The sequence below is a fragment of the Crocodylus siamensis genome, chromosome 7, assembly GCF_052110815.1.
Source record: "Crocodylus siamensis isolate JL-2025a chromosome 7, ASM5211081v1, whole genome shotgun sequence".
NCBI classification, from domain to species: Eukaryota; Metazoa; Chordata; order Crocodylia; family Crocodylidae; genus Crocodylus; species Crocodylus siamensis.
Genome location: NC_143401.1, coordinates 95,107,379 through 95,123,844, shown reverse-complemented (window position 1 = coordinate 95,123,844; position 16,466 = coordinate 95,107,379). Strand labels below are relative to the sequence as shown.

Genomic DNA, 16,466 nt, shown 5'->3' with positions numbered 1-16,466 from the left:
AGCAAGCTGGAGACCAAGGTCTCTGGAGCTGCCACAGAGGGAGGGCTCAGTGCTGTCCCCACAGGGTTGACAAGCCCACAACAGACCCCCAGGCTGAGCAAGAAGAGACTGAAGTGCCACTCACTCCTGAAGAAGTCCATTAGGTCTGCAGTGACATTGCCATAGGATGCAAACACCTTGCTGACTCCAGGTGGCCCCGGGGGGCCTGGTGGCCCCTGCACAGAGTAAGTCATCAGGTCCTGGAGGAGACCTCGACCTGGGGATACAAACACAGAGGTTAAACTCCAACGCCAGAGAGGCAGAGCCCTTTACCACTGACAAGCACAGTGTCAAGTGATTGGAAAAACAGTTCCTGCCCCTTTAAATGTCTTTCCTGCCCTGCAGGGTGAAGTCCATCGAATACCACCAGTTCCCAGTTCCAGATCCTTGAATGGGAAAATTTGAGGGCCAGCGCCACATGGGATTTCTCTTGTTGTGGGGCTGGGGCTGTTCTGCGGGGGTTTGTTTCCTCTGGAAACTCCTCACAACTTGAGTGAAGGCACACTCGAGTGTGAGTGTCATGCAGGTTTTTGCAGTACCTGCACCTAGCCTTGGCCTTGGGCCCGTTTCACTGACAGCACAAGACGAATCTCCCAGAGCTGCCAGGTTGAGCCCTGGTTGGTCTGAGCACGTGTTTGTGCCAGGGTGCTCTCACTCTCATGGACAGCAGGTGAGAGCTAACAGGGGCCTCTGCTCAGGAAACATGATCCTCCATTAATCTCAGCTGGTGTTTAATCAGCCAAGAGGGCCCAGATCAATCTGTAGCAAGCATTTCTGGTTTTGCAGTAATTTGCTCCCACTGCCCAGGGAAGGAGCTCAGCTGGTGTCACTGAGGGGAGGTCAAGGCAGCACCATGGAGCCATGCTGTGCACGTGCTGTGTGCGCAGACCTGACAGACCCTGGGTCTGATTTGCTCCCTATCACCTGAGTCCTCCTTGGGAGGAGGCACAGCCCACAGGGAGGGATGAAGGGCTGTGCAGGCTGGCTCAGGGCATCGGGGCAGGAGCTGCCACTCTGTGCCTGGCTCTGGGTGTCGCTGGCCCCATGGGGAGAACTGCCTGCAGCTCTTCCCCTGGAAGGTACGTGGGCCCAGTGGTCTGGGTGGGAAGAGGGGGGCAGAGTGGACCTGGTGAAGTGAGAGGGGTGGCGTGTGGAGGGCTTGAGGTGGGAGCTGAGTCCCAGCCTGGAGAGGGAACATCTCATACTCACTCTGGATGCTCTCAGACACACGCAGCGCCAGCTCATTGAAATCCAGTGGCCCAGTGAAGGACTCGCTGTAGGACCCTCTCAAGCTCGATGTTCCCTGTGATTCTTCTGTTCTCAGGGACCCTTCTTGCAATCCTTCGGCACCCATCAAGCCACCGTATGACCCAGCACCGCCCATCGAGCTGCCACGTGATCCTCCGGTGGCCAGGGACCCATCATAGGATCCACCTGTATCCAGGGATCCTCTGTATGCTCCACCAGTGCCCAAGGATCCTCCATATGATCCATCAGTGCCCAGGGATCCCCTGTATGATGTAGATACAGACCCAGCCATGATGCCGCTATCTCCTTTTGGCCCAGGTGGTCCCCGTGGCCCTGGAGGCCCAGGAGGCCCGGAGATGTAGCTTCGAATGCCGTCACCTGCAGAACACAACAGGCATTGAGCAGGGTGCAGCAGCCAGGTATTCAAGTGTCAAGCCAGGCAGCAGAGGGCCAGGGGCCACAAGGAAACAAATGTGGGGGAAAGCCAGCAATGCATGAGGTTCTGCAACATCACCTGAGCTCTCTGTCCGCTGGGCACTGCCCCAGCACTCACCCAGGCACAGGATGGAGGCAAGAAGCATTAGCTTTGCCATCTGCTGATGGGGAACCAAAGCACAAAGCCCAAGACCCTGGGACCTTGGGTGACCAGCTCCAGAAATCCACCCAGTCAGTTAAAGAGTTGCTGAGCACCCAGACCATTCTTGGAGCCCAGAGAGGCAGAAAGTGCTCAGGACCTCAGCATGATCCAGCCTTTCCAACCCTGGATACAGGCTTCCCAAGATGGCAGCTCCTCAAATTAGAGGCAAAAAATGATGTGCCAGGGCTGGGGATGCTGCTTTCCCAATTCTTTAGATGTATACCCCAGCTGTCAGGAAGGTGCTCGTTAGCCAGCATGCCTCCTCCACAAAGAAGGGGATTGGAGAAGCCACACTATGAGTCCCCCTTTCAATACAACTTCAGGGAACCCTGTCATCTCCCCACAGTTTGCACCCCAGGATCCCAATGTGCTGCACTTGCCCTGCAGCCTCATGCATGAGAGGCCTGCAGGGTAAAATGCACCCCAGCGAAGGGGGCTGCTGCAAGATTCCCCATTTAAACCCTACTTCAACCATAGAGGGGGGGTAAATGGAACCTCGTCTTTGAAGCAAATTCCACCCAGAGTGACTCCTGGACAGGAAGTCCTGGTTGAGTCTTGCACACCGTGGACAGCAGGAAGCAGAGTGGGTGGGTGGGGGGATTACACTGACAGATACAGGCTCCTTACTGGTTATGAATTTGATCAGCTCACTCCTGAATTCATCATTCTGAGCAACACTAGCGTAGGAAAGGACGTCAGTCCCAGAGAAAGTCGGGGGACCCGGGGGTCCTGGAGGTCCTGGTGGTCCCGGGAGTCCAGAATTGGAGGTGTATCCTATGCCTTGGGAGAGGTGAAAAGGGGAGACAGCACGTTTATCAGTGACAGAGGACACGGAAATGACACAGGTTTGGGAAAATGTTTAGAGATTTGCAGCCCAGCTCACCCACCCTTTGCACCCCCAAATAAACACAGAGATGTTCGAGCTGCCCCAGAACTCGATCCTATTCATGTGAAATCTCCCTGCTGCCTCTGGAGTGAATGTAACTCCTCCTGCTGGCCCTTTTCCCAGCCACCAGCTAGAAGTGAGAGCTCCTTACTTTGTAGGTAGCTGACGACTTCCTCGAGCGAGCTGCCCGAGCGGCCTGCAGGCCCTTGAAGTCCTGGCGGACCTGGGGGGCCTGGAGGTCCAACGATGCCATTAAACCTGGAGTCTGAAAGTACAACAGAAGAGCAGGAGTTAGCTAAGGGTTCTCAGCCCCGCAACCAAAGCTTCTCCCCTGATGTTCAGGTCTCTGCAAACCGCAGCTGCTCAGAAATTCCTTGCTCTGTGTCAGGTTCAACACAGGTATGAAGAATCGACAAACAAGGACTTGGATGGGCCATTCTTCTGCTTGAGGATCTTGCTGGGGCTCTGACTAGCTGCAGTCTATGCTAGTGGATACCAATGCAAGACAGAGGACAGAGGCCTGGGGCATTTGAGGCTCCTGATATCACACATAGTCCACCATTTTACAGGGACTGAAGATCTCTCAAGTTCCTCAGCTCTTCCTGACCTGCTGTTCTGCATAGCAGCAGATGGAGTGGTCAGCTGCAAAGCAGCCCAGAGGAGGAAACCAGGGGTCTGTGAAAGCCTTGACCAGTGTCTGAGGGATGGGAAGCTCATGCCATGCATTCATTGCAGCAGCAGCCAGCGACCAGAGCAGAACAGATCAGAGGCTTACAAAGGCTTCATCCTGATGACAGCTGGAACAGAGCTATGCAGATGATGGTTAGGGAAGAGAAGCTTTGGTACAGCCTAGACAAGGATGCATTACTCTCACATACTGGGACTAGGACTATTAGGATGACTGAACCTGCAGGTCCCAATGGAGACCCCGGGACAGGTTTACCTTGGAGCCAAGCCGTAATCTCATCATAAGAGGTGCCAGACAATCCTGGGGGCCCTGGCGGGCCTGGTGGTCCAGGAAGCCCAATGCTGATCCCAGAGCCTAGGGAAGCAGAAGCATTTAGCATTGATGAGAACAGGTGTTCAGAGCTATGGGGCCTATTTAGAAAGCCTCCACAGCTACATGACACATGGAGTCGACTGGCTAATTCAGAGCCAGCAAGTCCTGTTGGGTGAAATCCTCCCCTGTGCAGATGTCAGCCAGTGGCCAAGGAGGAAGCACCACCAAGGTCCACTTGAGATATGGGCTGAACCACTGCAGAGATCTCACCGTCTCCTTCTCCAACAGGAATCGCACCCATCAGGAATCTAGCGTCTCTCTGCTCTTCTATTAGCCTCTACAATACTCAGCAGGTGTCTAGAGCTCTTCCTCTGTGGAATATCTAGCATGCAACCTGTGAGTTAGCCATGACTGATCGATTGAGTCATATGGTATTGCTCCTGTTTCCTGACTGGAGTCATGTGGGAATTTCTGGAGCAGAGGGGTGGATATAAAATGTGGTTTATATGAATATTGGAACCAGCATTTTGCTGCGTCCTTTGCCAAAATGTTCAGACGAGGCTGCACTGGTTCCTTTTGGGTTGTTCCTGGATGATGCTAGCACCTCATGAGGGAAGGGCTCAGCTACATGAACAATCACTTTCTAGAATGAGAAACAGAGCTCCCTGCTCCCCAGTTTGCTTCACACAATCCAATCACTCAGGGCCTGATTTGATTGGACCCACATCACCACTGAACCCACATCATCCACTGTGTTTAACAGGGTTGCAGCAGCGCAATATCTCTCAGGATTAGGCCTTTTGGGGGGTTCTTCTGCCAGCTTGGCTGCACCAAAGAGAGCCTTGCTATCAGCTTTCTGGTCAGGCCGTGTGGGAGCAGAGAGAAGCACACACTTACTTGTCAAGTAGTTGATAACCCGCCTGGCCAAATCATCGTAGTCCAGGGACACTGCCAAGCTGTTTTCTCCTGAGGAACCCTGAAGTCCCACTAGATACTGACGAACTTCTTTTTCTGCGAAGAAAAGGAAAAGGCATCTTCTAAGTCTCTCTGCTGCTGATGTCTTCTAAGGATGCAGAAGAGCTGCCTCCTGGGTCGTCACAGCCTGCTGGCGGGGCCTCCATACACACAAGTCAGGATGTTAGTAAAGGAGGAGGGACACTTCACAGTGCCTGAACCCTGAGGAGGAGGAGGTATGGCCTGCAGCATGCCCTGGGGCACGCCCTAGCCACCTTCTCCAAACCCTGGTGAGGCTGCTCCAGGGATGTTACAAGTGGCCACTCTCTTGTAGTCCAGGGACTAAGGTTGGAGTTCTTGTGGCTGGGCACCCTGGACCGTTTTCACTGATGTGTTCCCAGGTTTGGAGCATATCTGTGGGGCGTGTATAAGGCCATCCCAATGGGAGCACGCTGGCCGCATGGTGTAGACACGACCCTTTTTGCTAGCATAGTGCTCTGCTCTGCAGGCAGGCTGACCTATTTCTTCAGGACCCTAATAGGTTCCTTTGTAAATAACTAGCTGAGGCTGCATAGGCTTTTCTCTTGGCTCAGTGGCATGGCTGTGTCTGATGCTAGAGGTTAGGAATGCCTCCTCTGAGTGAGTCCAGATTCTCAGGAATCTTCTGAGTATCTATCGCCAGAACCCTGCAGACTTGGGGAAGTTGGCACATCAAAATGCGTGGGGAAAGGAGAGAAGGAAACAGGAGTCCCCTGGTAGCCAATTAGCAAAGCCAAAATTCAGAGCACCCCTGCAATGGTCTACTGGTCAAACACCTGTTTTTTGGCACCTATTGACACCTCCTGCACATCCATCCGTGTAGAGCTACCTCCCAGGCAATAAAAACGGGGTGTGTGGGCAGGCTGACAGCTCCTGGATGGGGTGGAGCACACAGACTCCTGGGGGTTGGGAATTGGGAACCCTTCTATGGGGAGATAGAAGCAGAGAGAGCCCATGGTCTGGGGCGAAAGAAGACATGGGAGGGATGTAAGCTGCACAGAGATGTGTTGACATAGAGGGAAAATGGGGACCCTGGTATGAGGACATGAGAAAAGGGGTGCTTTGAGCCCTGGGCAAGGGGCGAGTGGAGAATTACAGGGAGTCCCCAAAATAAAGGAGTGATGGCAGGGTGCATACAGGGTAGAGGGATGTGCAGAGCCCCTGGAGTGTGCAGTGATCTCAGCCTGCAGGGTGCATGCACCCCTCCTTGTTCTTTAGCAGCCTGAGTTCACTTCCTCTGCCACTCAGTTCTTGCCAGAAATGCTTAGCTCAGCCCAGCACCTGTTCCTGCTCCTCAGATGGCTGTTCCAGCTGGGATGACTCAAGGATGGAGAGGCGTGCTCCCATTGCCAGCTGTCACTGAGATCTGAACCAACTGTGCAGCCCTGCCCCAGGGTCCCCTTCTATCCTTATGGAGGATGCAAGGAGAGCTTATACATGCACCAGGCAAAACTCTGCAGTTTTGCTTGGGGGCATTATGGATGAACAAGCCCCAAGACAGGAGCTTCTGGATGGGGTTTAAACCAGATTCAGGGCATGAGTTAAGGTCTAAGTGTTGGGGCTTAGAAGGAAATCATCCATGGAGGCAGACTGCCTGGGAGCACCGCCATCCTCTGAGGCAGCTGGTGTCAGTGACCCTGCAAACAGTCTGATGCCAATGGCTTGGTGCCTCAGCTTTCTCAAGATAGAACAGAGTGGGAATGAAAAGGGCCCCTGTCCTGTTCCCGTGTAGAGCACTTACTCTGCAGCAAGGCCAGGAGATCTTCAGAAGAAAAGGAAGTTTTTAATAAGGTGGACAAAGCAGTGGACTCATAGCCGTAACCTGTGAAAACAGAAAGGTTTAATGCCACACGGGCTCAACTGAAGGCCAAAGGCCAGCAAGCATACAGGAAACTGGTTCAAGTACCTGGCTGCAGCAAAGTAAACCCAGGGGCACTGCTTTAAAGGATTTTAGTGGGAAAGGCTTTGTACACAGCCTGCTCAGTGGGTAAATATCATCCCCTTGAGGTCAGCAAAGGAACAGCCTTCAGTGTGGAAAACCTAGGCCTCAACATCTATGACAGGGGCAAGCTTCTGTATGAGGGGCTAAGGGACAGGGGCTCCTGTCTCTCTGCAAACCTCTAGCTGACTGGAGCAAACAGGCACAGACGTTCTGCCTCCAGTGAGCAGAAGGCAGTGTTGTTTCTCACATGCTGAGCAGGGAAGTTGCCAGCCCACAGATTACAGTGCTAAATTAACTCCCATTTGTCTCCCTGGAAGCTCAGGGGAGTGAGTGGGTGGTGTTCAAAGTGAGGCTACTGTAAGGAAGCAACAATGACTGCTAATGCCAACCAGAGACATGACAGAGAGTACTTGATTCTGCTGCCTTCGCTCCTAATGAGAACCCCCCTACTTCTTGCAAAGCTTCACAAAGTGATGACACTGCAGGACAATTTATAATCATGCTGAAGGCCAGTCTTCTTCCAGCACTGGGCGCATCAGGGGTTACAGTTTGCTCCCGGTCACACTGGGTTTCAAAAGGGTACCACACAGATTCAGCCAAGAACAGATTTAGACATGGAGCCCAGGTATGCGGGAATGTGGCCCTTACTTTGTATGTAGGCCATAACCCGCTGGGCCAGCTCTGCATAGTCCAAGGTGTCTCCACTACCAGTGATGATGATTCCCGGTTGTCCTGGGGGTCCCGGTGGGCCCTGAGGTCCAATCAGATAATGCCTCATGCTGTCACCTAATGAGGAAGAAAGGACACAGCCAAGTCATGGGAGTGAGAACATGACCCGAGGAGAGATGCCATGAGACATGCCTCAGGGAAGCTTGCTGGGGTGGATATTGCATGACTCAGGCATCCTGTACTATCTGAGGACTATCACACAATGCGTGTTTACCCTCCACAGGACCCCTTACCCCTGGGACTCACCCTGCCCATGAGGTACAATGCTACCAGCCAGCATAGGAGGCCTTTGGCAGGATCCTTGGGAAACAAGCTCCACAGGAGCTTCACCCGTGAATAAAGCTCAGACCAGTAATGTAACAACTGTGCAGTTGGGGCAGCATGGGGGCTGTCTATGAGATGTTACCCTGCATTGAAGGCTTCTCAGAGGCTCAGGAATGGAAGTGGGATCCCACCCGGAAAAGATGGGAGAGGGGAGTCCAAGCCCTGGCAGATCTGGGTCCTGTTTAGTCTGCCCTGCCTGCCCGTACTGGAGACATGAATAATTTCAGCCCTATGACAGCACAGGGACCACAGGGGTGGGAGACCTGGGAGTGGCAGAGTACCTGGGCCGTGACAAAGCTGGTTCATACTCACTCTGCAGGTACTCGGCAACATACTGTTGAACCTCTTGCATTGAGCCTCCAACAGGGCCTGGGGGACCTGGTGGGCCAGGAGGACCAGGAAGACCTTGACCTTGTCTTGAATATTCATCTAAAGAAATAACAAAGGCCAGAGACTATTAGCACCCACTGACACACAAGGGACCACTAAGGATCCCTCCTTCCAGGGTTTAGGCAGTCAGTCCAGGACCACAGATGGCTGGGATGGGAAGGAACCCTCATAAACCACCTAACCAGGCTGACAGACTTGGCCTCCAGGGTCATAGTTTTCTACCTAATGCAGCTGGAGAGAGTGTCTGCTGCTACATGTGATGCCCAAAATCTATTTTAGGTGCTTTTGTGGCCCCCATCAGAATTGCATTGGGGCACTTGACAATCCTGAATGCATTTATCTTACAGGAGTGGGTAGGACTGCTTTTATTCCTAGTTCACAGATGTGGAACTGCAGCACAGAGACTGAAAGTATTTGTGCATTTGGGGGAGAGACACTGAGGCTAATTAATCAAAATAAACAAAAATAGATGAGTTAAACTCTGTTAAAACTTCTGTGTAGATACTCGTATTCAGCATTAAAATAGCCGTCGATTGGTTTAACATAATTCACCTTAGAAGTAAATTAAGGTCACTTGAGTTCTGAATGACAGTGCTCACAATAGGGTTTAATCCATTTTAAAAAGTTAATTCAGATTGTTTTCCCATGTAGCACATTCCTAAATGACTTGAGATGTAGAAAATGTCAACCTGTAATTCTGCAATGGTGCATTTTGCGGGGATTTTCAAATTCCCCTAAGGGGTACAGAGCACAAGCACTACTGGCTTTCAGTGTGGTTAGCACAGCTAAATCCTCTGGAACTTTTGGAAAGCTCCCCTGTCCATGTCAGCATTTCCAGATACAATGGATCAGCTACAATCCAGTCCCTACATTGCCTCTCCCTTACCTACATAACCCAGTCCAGGAATGCCCGGAGCTCCTGGGATACCAGCATCACCTAGAAACAAAAGAGACATCCTTGTAGCATGGATGAGACCTTGGATCATGCCAGTGCCACCATACAGAGCCTCCCAGTCCTCATGCTGATTCGGTCCCAGATGTGGTGCCTGATGGTGGAGGCTGGAATGGAAGGAGAAAACCTACCAGTTTTCTCCAATCCCTGTGATGAGGACAGTGCACTCACTAGGCCATTGGTGTAGTGAAAGCCAGAAGGAGACAGGGCACCAGCCCATGAGCACTGGGAGCAGCCAACTGTCCCAGCCCACCAGTCTCTGTGGGAGTCTTGATGGTGCATACCTGCAGGTTCATGCCTTGCAGAGGCGGAAGAAAGGACAGTTTGCTTTTCACCAACCTTTGTCTCCTTTGGGTCCAGGTGGGCCTGGAGGTCCCTGCATACCAATATCCACACCTGCCCAATGAGAACATCAGGAAGAAGAGTCAGAACTGTGCAAGCAGGGACAGCTTGGAGGGATCCTGACCTCACTGGCATCAAGTCCAGTGGAGCCAGAATTTCCCTTCCAGGTTTCAGCTGAAAGACAAGAGCAATGGGAACAGAGAAGGGAAGTGTGTGCAACAGACCTGAAGAGTATCCTGGAAGGCCAGGCTGACCTGGTTCACCTACAGGAAACACACACAGAGAGGACCAGTTACACACACCTGTGGCTGCAAGACAGTGCAGGCAAGCTACTGTGGAATCTTATTTACCTGTGAATCCACGTGGCCCCTGTTCACCTGAAAACAGGAGAGCACATGCAGATCATTAGTACTGTCTCACTGGAACTGCTGCTCCCCACAGCCCTTGTCAAGCATGCAATATAACATTGAGGCATCTGGTTCCCAGGGCTGAAATGGGTATTTTAGTCCGGCCGAAGGAGCATATTCCCTCCCCTCTAAGCAGCTGCTGTCTTGCTGAATAACTGTTTATATATAACAGATTTGCATCTAGCTGCCAGGCTTAGCACAGCTGAGTCTGAGAGCTCCATGCAGCATAGCAAAGTGACAGGAAGATGTCACTACCCCTCACAAAGTCAGCAACAGAAACCCAAGGTGTGGAATGACTCTAACGTTAAAGCAGAAGAAAAATAGGCCTGACCAAAACAGCAAGCCTTCCCAAATAGCAACCTACACCCATTCTGAAAGCCACAGTTTGGATGTGGACCTTCTTCTGGATACTCTGAATTGATGCTCTTTTCTAAACATCATACTTTAAACCTGGGTCTAAATGTTGTGTGTGTCCTGGATCAAGAACTGGAGTCTAATAGCTACTGTGGATTCAGGAGGAAATCTACTTTATTATGATTATTGATTTGTTCTGGAAGAGTGCCTAGGAACCATGCTCAAAGACCAGGACCCACTGCACTGGGTGCAGCACAAACACCAATCAGAAAGGTAGTCTGTACCTCACAATGCTCCCTCACTGCTTTTCAGCCCACGGGTTTGTTTCGGAAGCATTTCTCTGGCAGCTCAGAGAGATCACCCTCAATGACAGCCCCAATCCCTGATGGGGGGAGACACTCACCCTGTTCTCCCTTTGGTCCTGGTGGGCCTGGTGGGCCGGGTGGGCCTGCGAAGAATGTTTCTGTAATTAAAACAAAAAGGTTGTTTAAATAGATGCTGAGACACTACCCCCACTGACAACCTCTTACCCCACGGTTGCAGTGGGCTCATGTGAACTGCAGAGGAACAATTTCTCAAATAATCCAACATATGATTTGGCTTGGGAACCTACCTGACGTGGGCACAAAAGACCCTGGTTCTCCTGGTGGGCCCCGTGGGCCAGGGAGTCCTTCTCCTACAGGAGAAAAACATTAACAGACCTTAGAGGGGAGTCAGGACCAATCAGCAGAGCGAAGTGCAGGGTCACTGGATTTCCAAATAGGGCCTGAGTTCACTATGTCCTCAATACACATCTACCCCTGTTAGTTATCATGCTCATGATATTTGCCGTTATAGGGATGTGGAATAAAAACCCCAGGTGGCCTCAGTGCATTCCAGAGGACTTTTCAGTCCTTGCAGAGTGGGACTTCCCTCCTCAAGGGGAGATGTTTCTGTCTGCCACAAACTGGACCCACTTTACTAACTGGCCAGGGCTAAAGAAAGGGTCGTCTACCAAGTCATGGAGTACTGCACATCACACCTCCCTTCTCCCCTGCTCTGGCTAAGGGAGGAAAAGGATTCACCACTATCCCACTGAAAGAGAATAAGGAGACCTTCTTACTAATGAGCAGGGAGCACAGAGGACCCAGGGACAGACAATGTGGGGCCATTAAGGAAGACAGGACAAAATTTGCTGCAGCTGCTTCTAGTTGGGACTGAAGGGGAGCTAGAGCCCTTTTAAAGTAAAAACATGACTTTTCTGGCTAGTGTACCCTTGCCATGCCTGGCTCTCTACCTCAGCTACCGTTAGGGCCCAGCTGTCAGTGCCACACAGCAGCACAGGGTGTAGGTGTATGTTCACCAGACAGCTCCTCTCCTGCTGCAATGAAACTCCACTTATAGTGAAGTACATCAGTGGGACCACATGTGGTGAAACCCTTGCTCCAATGAAGCCATCAGCAAAACTCCTGCTGATTTAATATGGGTCAAGATGTCACCCCTGGGTTGAGTTACCCACCAAACAGGATACATGATAGATGGACTGAAAAATCCTTCCACTCTCCAGGGAAATGACCTCTTACCTGGAGGACCGCGAGGTCCAGCTGGTCCCTGAATAGAAGCACCTGGCAAATGAAAGAACCAGAGCATGAAACATTTACACAGAAAATGCATAATCTGGAAATTGCTTATCCTGGCTGTCTGCTCTGTATGAGATGCACTAAGATAATACCCACCTGGGGGACCAGGAGGGCCTGGAGGACCGGGAAGCCCTAATCGTTCTCCTGTACTTGCCAATACTGTAAAAAGAAGACAGAAACAAATATATATTGATATATATATATAGAGAGAGAGAGAGAGAGAAAGAGAGAGAGAGAGATAGGTATATCTAGACAGATAGATATAGCTATCTATCTATCTAAAATTATACTATATTATATATATCTAGATATATATAAACAAATATCTATCTATCTATATATATTGCTATGGAAATACTGTTGTTATGGTGCTAATGGAGGCTTTGAGGCTCAGGGGTGGCTTTAGGTAGGATCCCTGGGGCTGCGCCACATGGATCAAAGGACACAAACAAGATTCGGAGAGGACAAGGTTGGGACTAGGTCTGGCTGGTGTCCTGTGTGGAGAACATAGCACAGAGGCCAGTGCTGGAGGGCTGGAGTGGACAAGATTGCCAGGTGGGAAACAGTCTCTGACAAAAGTGGAGGAATCTGGGAGGAGCAAATGGGGTTGGGGTCATAGGAGACTTTTCCAGGAAATAAATTATTTTTTCAAGGGGGTGAATTTTTTAATAAGATGATCAGGAAGCCACTCTCTGATGAAACTAGGCCTTGCAGAGTCTTGATTAGAGCAGGACCTCAGCCTCAAAGCCCAGACACAAATCCAAAGCCAGGAGTGTTCAGATATCCAGGCCTGTGGCTCAGCCCATGCGAAAGAGCTAGAACTTGGCATCTGTTCTGTTTCAGACACAAATTCCTCCAGATGTAGTATTTATACAAAGGAAATTTGGTCAGGACCACTTGTCATTTCAATCCGTCTCTGGTCAGGGTTGCAGATATAATTACAAAATCTTATCAGAGTAGAGAAGAACAATCCAGTAACTGTTATAAATGGGTGCAGTGGATGTTTTGTATTACAGAAAGCAAAGTGACTTTTTTTTTTCAAGGCATACTGTCAAATTGCTCCCTCCTTGTTCTGCCATTTCTGCCTTGAAAGACATTTCTGTTTCTCCTGTATTGCTTTCTAATAACTTGGAGGTGCTGGCTCTCTCCCCTCCACCAAAATTACATGGCATTTTAAGGGGGTTACTTCTTTTTCAGGTGATTTAGCAGCACTGTTGCTATTAATACAGTGACCATGCTCTAAACAGGCAGCGATGCCACCTAATTGACAGCTCAGTGGACGAGAACAGAAGAGACCTGCATTCTATTCCCAGCTTTGATACTGGGTGACTTGAGTAAGTCAGTTTCCCCTTCTGTGATAATGGAAGTGGCCTCTGTTATAAAGTGCTTTGAGATCTTCTGATTAAAAGTGAGGTATAAAACAGACAGGTGACATCATCATTATGCAGATGCTGTTATCCTCAGCTAACACATAGGCACACTTGTCCTATAACAGGTGTGTCAGATGTATGGTCTATGGCTGGATCCAGCCCACAGGGCTTCTAGAGGGGCTGAGAATTTGGGGGAAGGGTCTGCCCCCCAAATTTGGGCTACAGAGCCCCTTTGGGGAATGATGTTGGCGGCGGAGCAAGCAAGAGCTGCACTAACCCCTGTGGTGGCTGCTGCTGCTGCTCCCTCCACTGCCACCCTGCCCAGATCCAGGCTGGGTGCCTGGTGAGTCTGACACCTCTGCTCTACATCACTCTGAGATAAGACATCTTAAGCTGAAGGAGACGCTCCACTGGTTGTTAGTGAGACTTGCAACATGTCTTATCTCCTCAAGCTTCAAACACAGGGCTGAAAAAGCAGCTCTTCTTACCTTGAGATGCAACTTCTGCTTTGATAGTTTCCACAATGGTTTCACTTGTGAACCCTGCCTCACCACGTGGACCTGTGTTGGGAACAGAGAGAGAGTGGGTTATTTAGCTGATAAAAGGTGATCAGTGTCCCATTAGAGGCCTGTAGGAGTGTTAGCTAGTGAGCCAAGCTTTAAATTCCCATCTGAGATGGAATCAGGTTTCATCTTCTATTATGAATCATAAATAGACTGGGTCACACAAGCTGAGTCCTTGATGTATATTTTCATAGATTTCATAGACATCAGGGCTGGAAGGGACCTCGGGAGATCATCAAGTCCAGCCCCAGATATTTGTCCAAATCTGGACATTACTGTACAGTTTCCCAATGTCTTCAATCTTAGTTCATGGCCTGTCTCTGTTTCCCACCCTATTGTACCACAAGACCTCTAAACCAAGACCAAGTTTCATGTAACAGAAAACCAGTTCTGGCTGTCAGGTGTGACTACACCTATTCCCTACCTAAAATAATAACAGAAGTATCTACAGCTATAGCTTTCACATGGAATGGCTGTCCCTCAGCCCCTTTATCTTAGGGAGAGAAAATGAAAAAATGGGAATTCCTTTACAAAAAAAAAAAATCAATTAGAGCTGAGCATACAGCAAAACTGAGACGAACTGAAGAGATATGCACAGGAACAGAAAGAAACTAGGCAAGAGGCAAAGATACAAGGAGAGAAGAAGAGAAGAAGAGAGATCTTTTTGAAAAGGAGGATGCTAGTGAATTCAGTTCATAGAGAGGTAGACAGAGGGCTAAGCAGGCTATACACCGTACCTTGCTGTCCAGGGAGACCAGCTGGTCCAGCAGGACCTGGTTTCAAAGGGAAAACAAAAAGCAGTAGCATTAGATTTCTCTGGCTGTATTTTACAGTGGCAGGCAAGAATCAATAGCTCTTTTAAAGAGCTGAGAACATCAAATAGTATATTTTCTGCACAAGTAAATTAAACCATGATGGGATGCAAATTAGTCAACATTTTATGCATTAGTAGAGGTCCAAGAGAAACAGTTTCCAGCCTGTCACCTGGCAAATAAAGAGCTTATCCAGTTAAAAAGGGAAGCAGCCACACTAGTACTGAGGACAATAAAAAGACCATAGGCTTGATTCTTCTCTCACTTCCCCTGGTGTAGTTCAGGATTAATGCCACTGAAGCCAAAGAGGTAAAGATTTGGGGAAAGGATGTGACATGAGAATTTGCTGGTGGGAGGGATCTATATTGGGAATGACTAGAGGAAGGTTAAGAAGAACTTGGGTCTGGGGCTGAGTTGGTGTGAAGTTGGGGTTTGGATTTGAAAGCTGCCAAGGTTGACATTTCTCTTGTCTTGAGAACAACTCCACCCCCAGTCAGGACAGGAGCATAACTCTCCCCTCCTGTTTTGGACTCCGAAACAAAGCTGTGGGGATTGAATCAGGTACTCTCACTCTTCTGAAATGGAAAGAGGTTTACCTAGTGCCCAAAGAAGCAGCAAGTTCCTATTCTGTTTTGTGCTCCTTTTTCCACAGGGGTAATTGTGGATGGGTCGAATTTTACATCGAACTACTTACGTTTTTTGCAAATCAAGGACTAGGTCTTCCCCAGTATTTCAAACCACCTCAAGCACAGTTCATGATAAATAATGATGAGCACAGATGCAGGTTACATGTAGGAACTGTAATGAAGGAACTAGGTTTCCTTACCTGGGGCACCTGGTGGGCCTTGGGGTCCAGCTGGGCCTGGAGGCCCTGGGGTGCCAGGAAGGGCAATAGTTGAGGAATCCCCTGAAATGCAAACACAGACAGTTTGTAACAGAAGAGGAGTGAATGTGCACAGCATTCTATTTGTAATGGATATTTTTACTAGCTGCACGGTAGGTATGCTCACAAGAGACTTCCAAGATAAAAGCACATGGAGACCTGGCACAGTACCCGGAAACATGAATTTAGGAGGAATAATACAAGCTGAAGAAAAACATCAAAAATTGGCACTGCCTGCCATCACGTCACAGTACAGTACGTACCTCCATTGATAATTCTGCCTGGAGCTCCAGGTTCACCTAGGAGAGAGAGAGAGAAAAGAAAAGCTTATTTCTTCAGGGGAACAATTAATAGATCAATAAAACAGTTTTAATTTGCTTTTAAAGACTTTGGTATCTATCCTCATTTCCCTTGATCCCTTGATAGAATAATTATCTGCACAGGAGGCCATTTGGGGAAGAAAGTCAGAAAGAGAGAACTCAGTTAACTCAGTAATATTCTCTAATCAGCTTTTGGAATGAGACAGAACAGTCAGTCAGCCCAGTACTGACCATACAGATACGTGCATAAGTAGCACTGAAGTCACCAGGGCTTGTGCTCTTGTATCTCAGAGCAGAGTTAGGTCTAATAAGCACATTTCAGAGGGGGCTTTGCAGTGAGAACAGCCTGTTTTTTATTTTCCCAGGAAGACTTCTGTTCTTTTGTTTCTTTTTGGAAACCACTAGGTGCCACTGTTGATCCAGGTACTGTTCATCAGAGAAGAAAATAGTCACCAATGAGAAGTGCAGAATAAGGGAATCTGTGATTTGAATCCTGACCTACCTTTAGTTCCTGGTTGACCTGGGTTGCCTGGAAGGCCTGATAGGAATCATAGAAAAAATTCAAAATTATTAGTGTGAGGCCTTTTTTTTAACCAGATGCTTCAGTGAATTTTAACTATGGGTTAGTGGGCAAAACTTCCCATTTGAGTCACTAG

General features: G+C 49.4%; 1 protein-coding gene across 2 annotated transcripts in view; it reads right to left on the bottom strand.

Annotated features, from left to right (window-relative positions):
* COL17A1 (collagen type XVII alpha 1 chain) overlaps positions 1–16,466 on the bottom strand; it is a 55,858-nt gene that overhangs the window by 3,555 nt on the left and 35,837 nt on the right. For both annotated transcript variants that reach the window (XM_090057869.1, XM_090057870.1), the window contains 22 exons: positions 16,313–16,348; positions 15,754–15,789; positions 15,434–15,514; positions 14,533–14,568; positions 13,721–13,792; positions 11,959–12,021; positions 11,806–11,847; positions 10,857–10,919; positions 10,647–10,706; positions 9,833–9,859; positions 9,707–9,745; positions 9,480–9,536; positions 9,075–9,125; positions 8,111–8,227; positions 7,394–7,531; positions 6,545–6,625; positions 4,708–4,821; positions 3,754–3,852; positions 2,962–3,075; positions 2,552–2,704; positions 1,249–1,665; positions 125–256 (listed from right to left, as the gene is read on the bottom strand). In XM_090057869.1, coding sequence (XP_089913995.1) covers positions 125–256; positions 1,249–1,665; positions 2,552–2,704; positions 2,962–3,075; positions 3,754–3,852; positions 4,708–4,821; positions 6,545–6,625; positions 7,394–7,531; positions 8,111–8,227; positions 9,075–9,125; positions 9,480–9,536; positions 9,707–9,745; positions 9,833–9,859; positions 10,647–10,706; positions 10,857–10,919; positions 11,806–11,847; positions 11,959–12,021; positions 13,721–13,792; positions 14,533–14,568; positions 15,434–15,514; positions 15,754–15,789; positions 16,313–16,348 — 2,028 coding nt within the window. The remainder of the gene's footprint in view (positions 1–124; positions 257–1,248; positions 1,666–2,551; positions 2,705–2,961; positions 3,076–3,753; positions 3,853–4,707; positions 4,822–6,544; positions 6,626–7,393; positions 7,532–8,110; positions 8,228–9,074; positions 9,126–9,479; positions 9,537–9,706; positions 9,746–9,832; positions 9,860–10,646; positions 10,707–10,856; positions 10,920–11,805; positions 11,848–11,958; positions 12,022–13,720; positions 13,793–14,532; positions 14,569–15,433; positions 15,515–15,753; positions 15,790–16,312; positions 16,349–16,466) is intronic.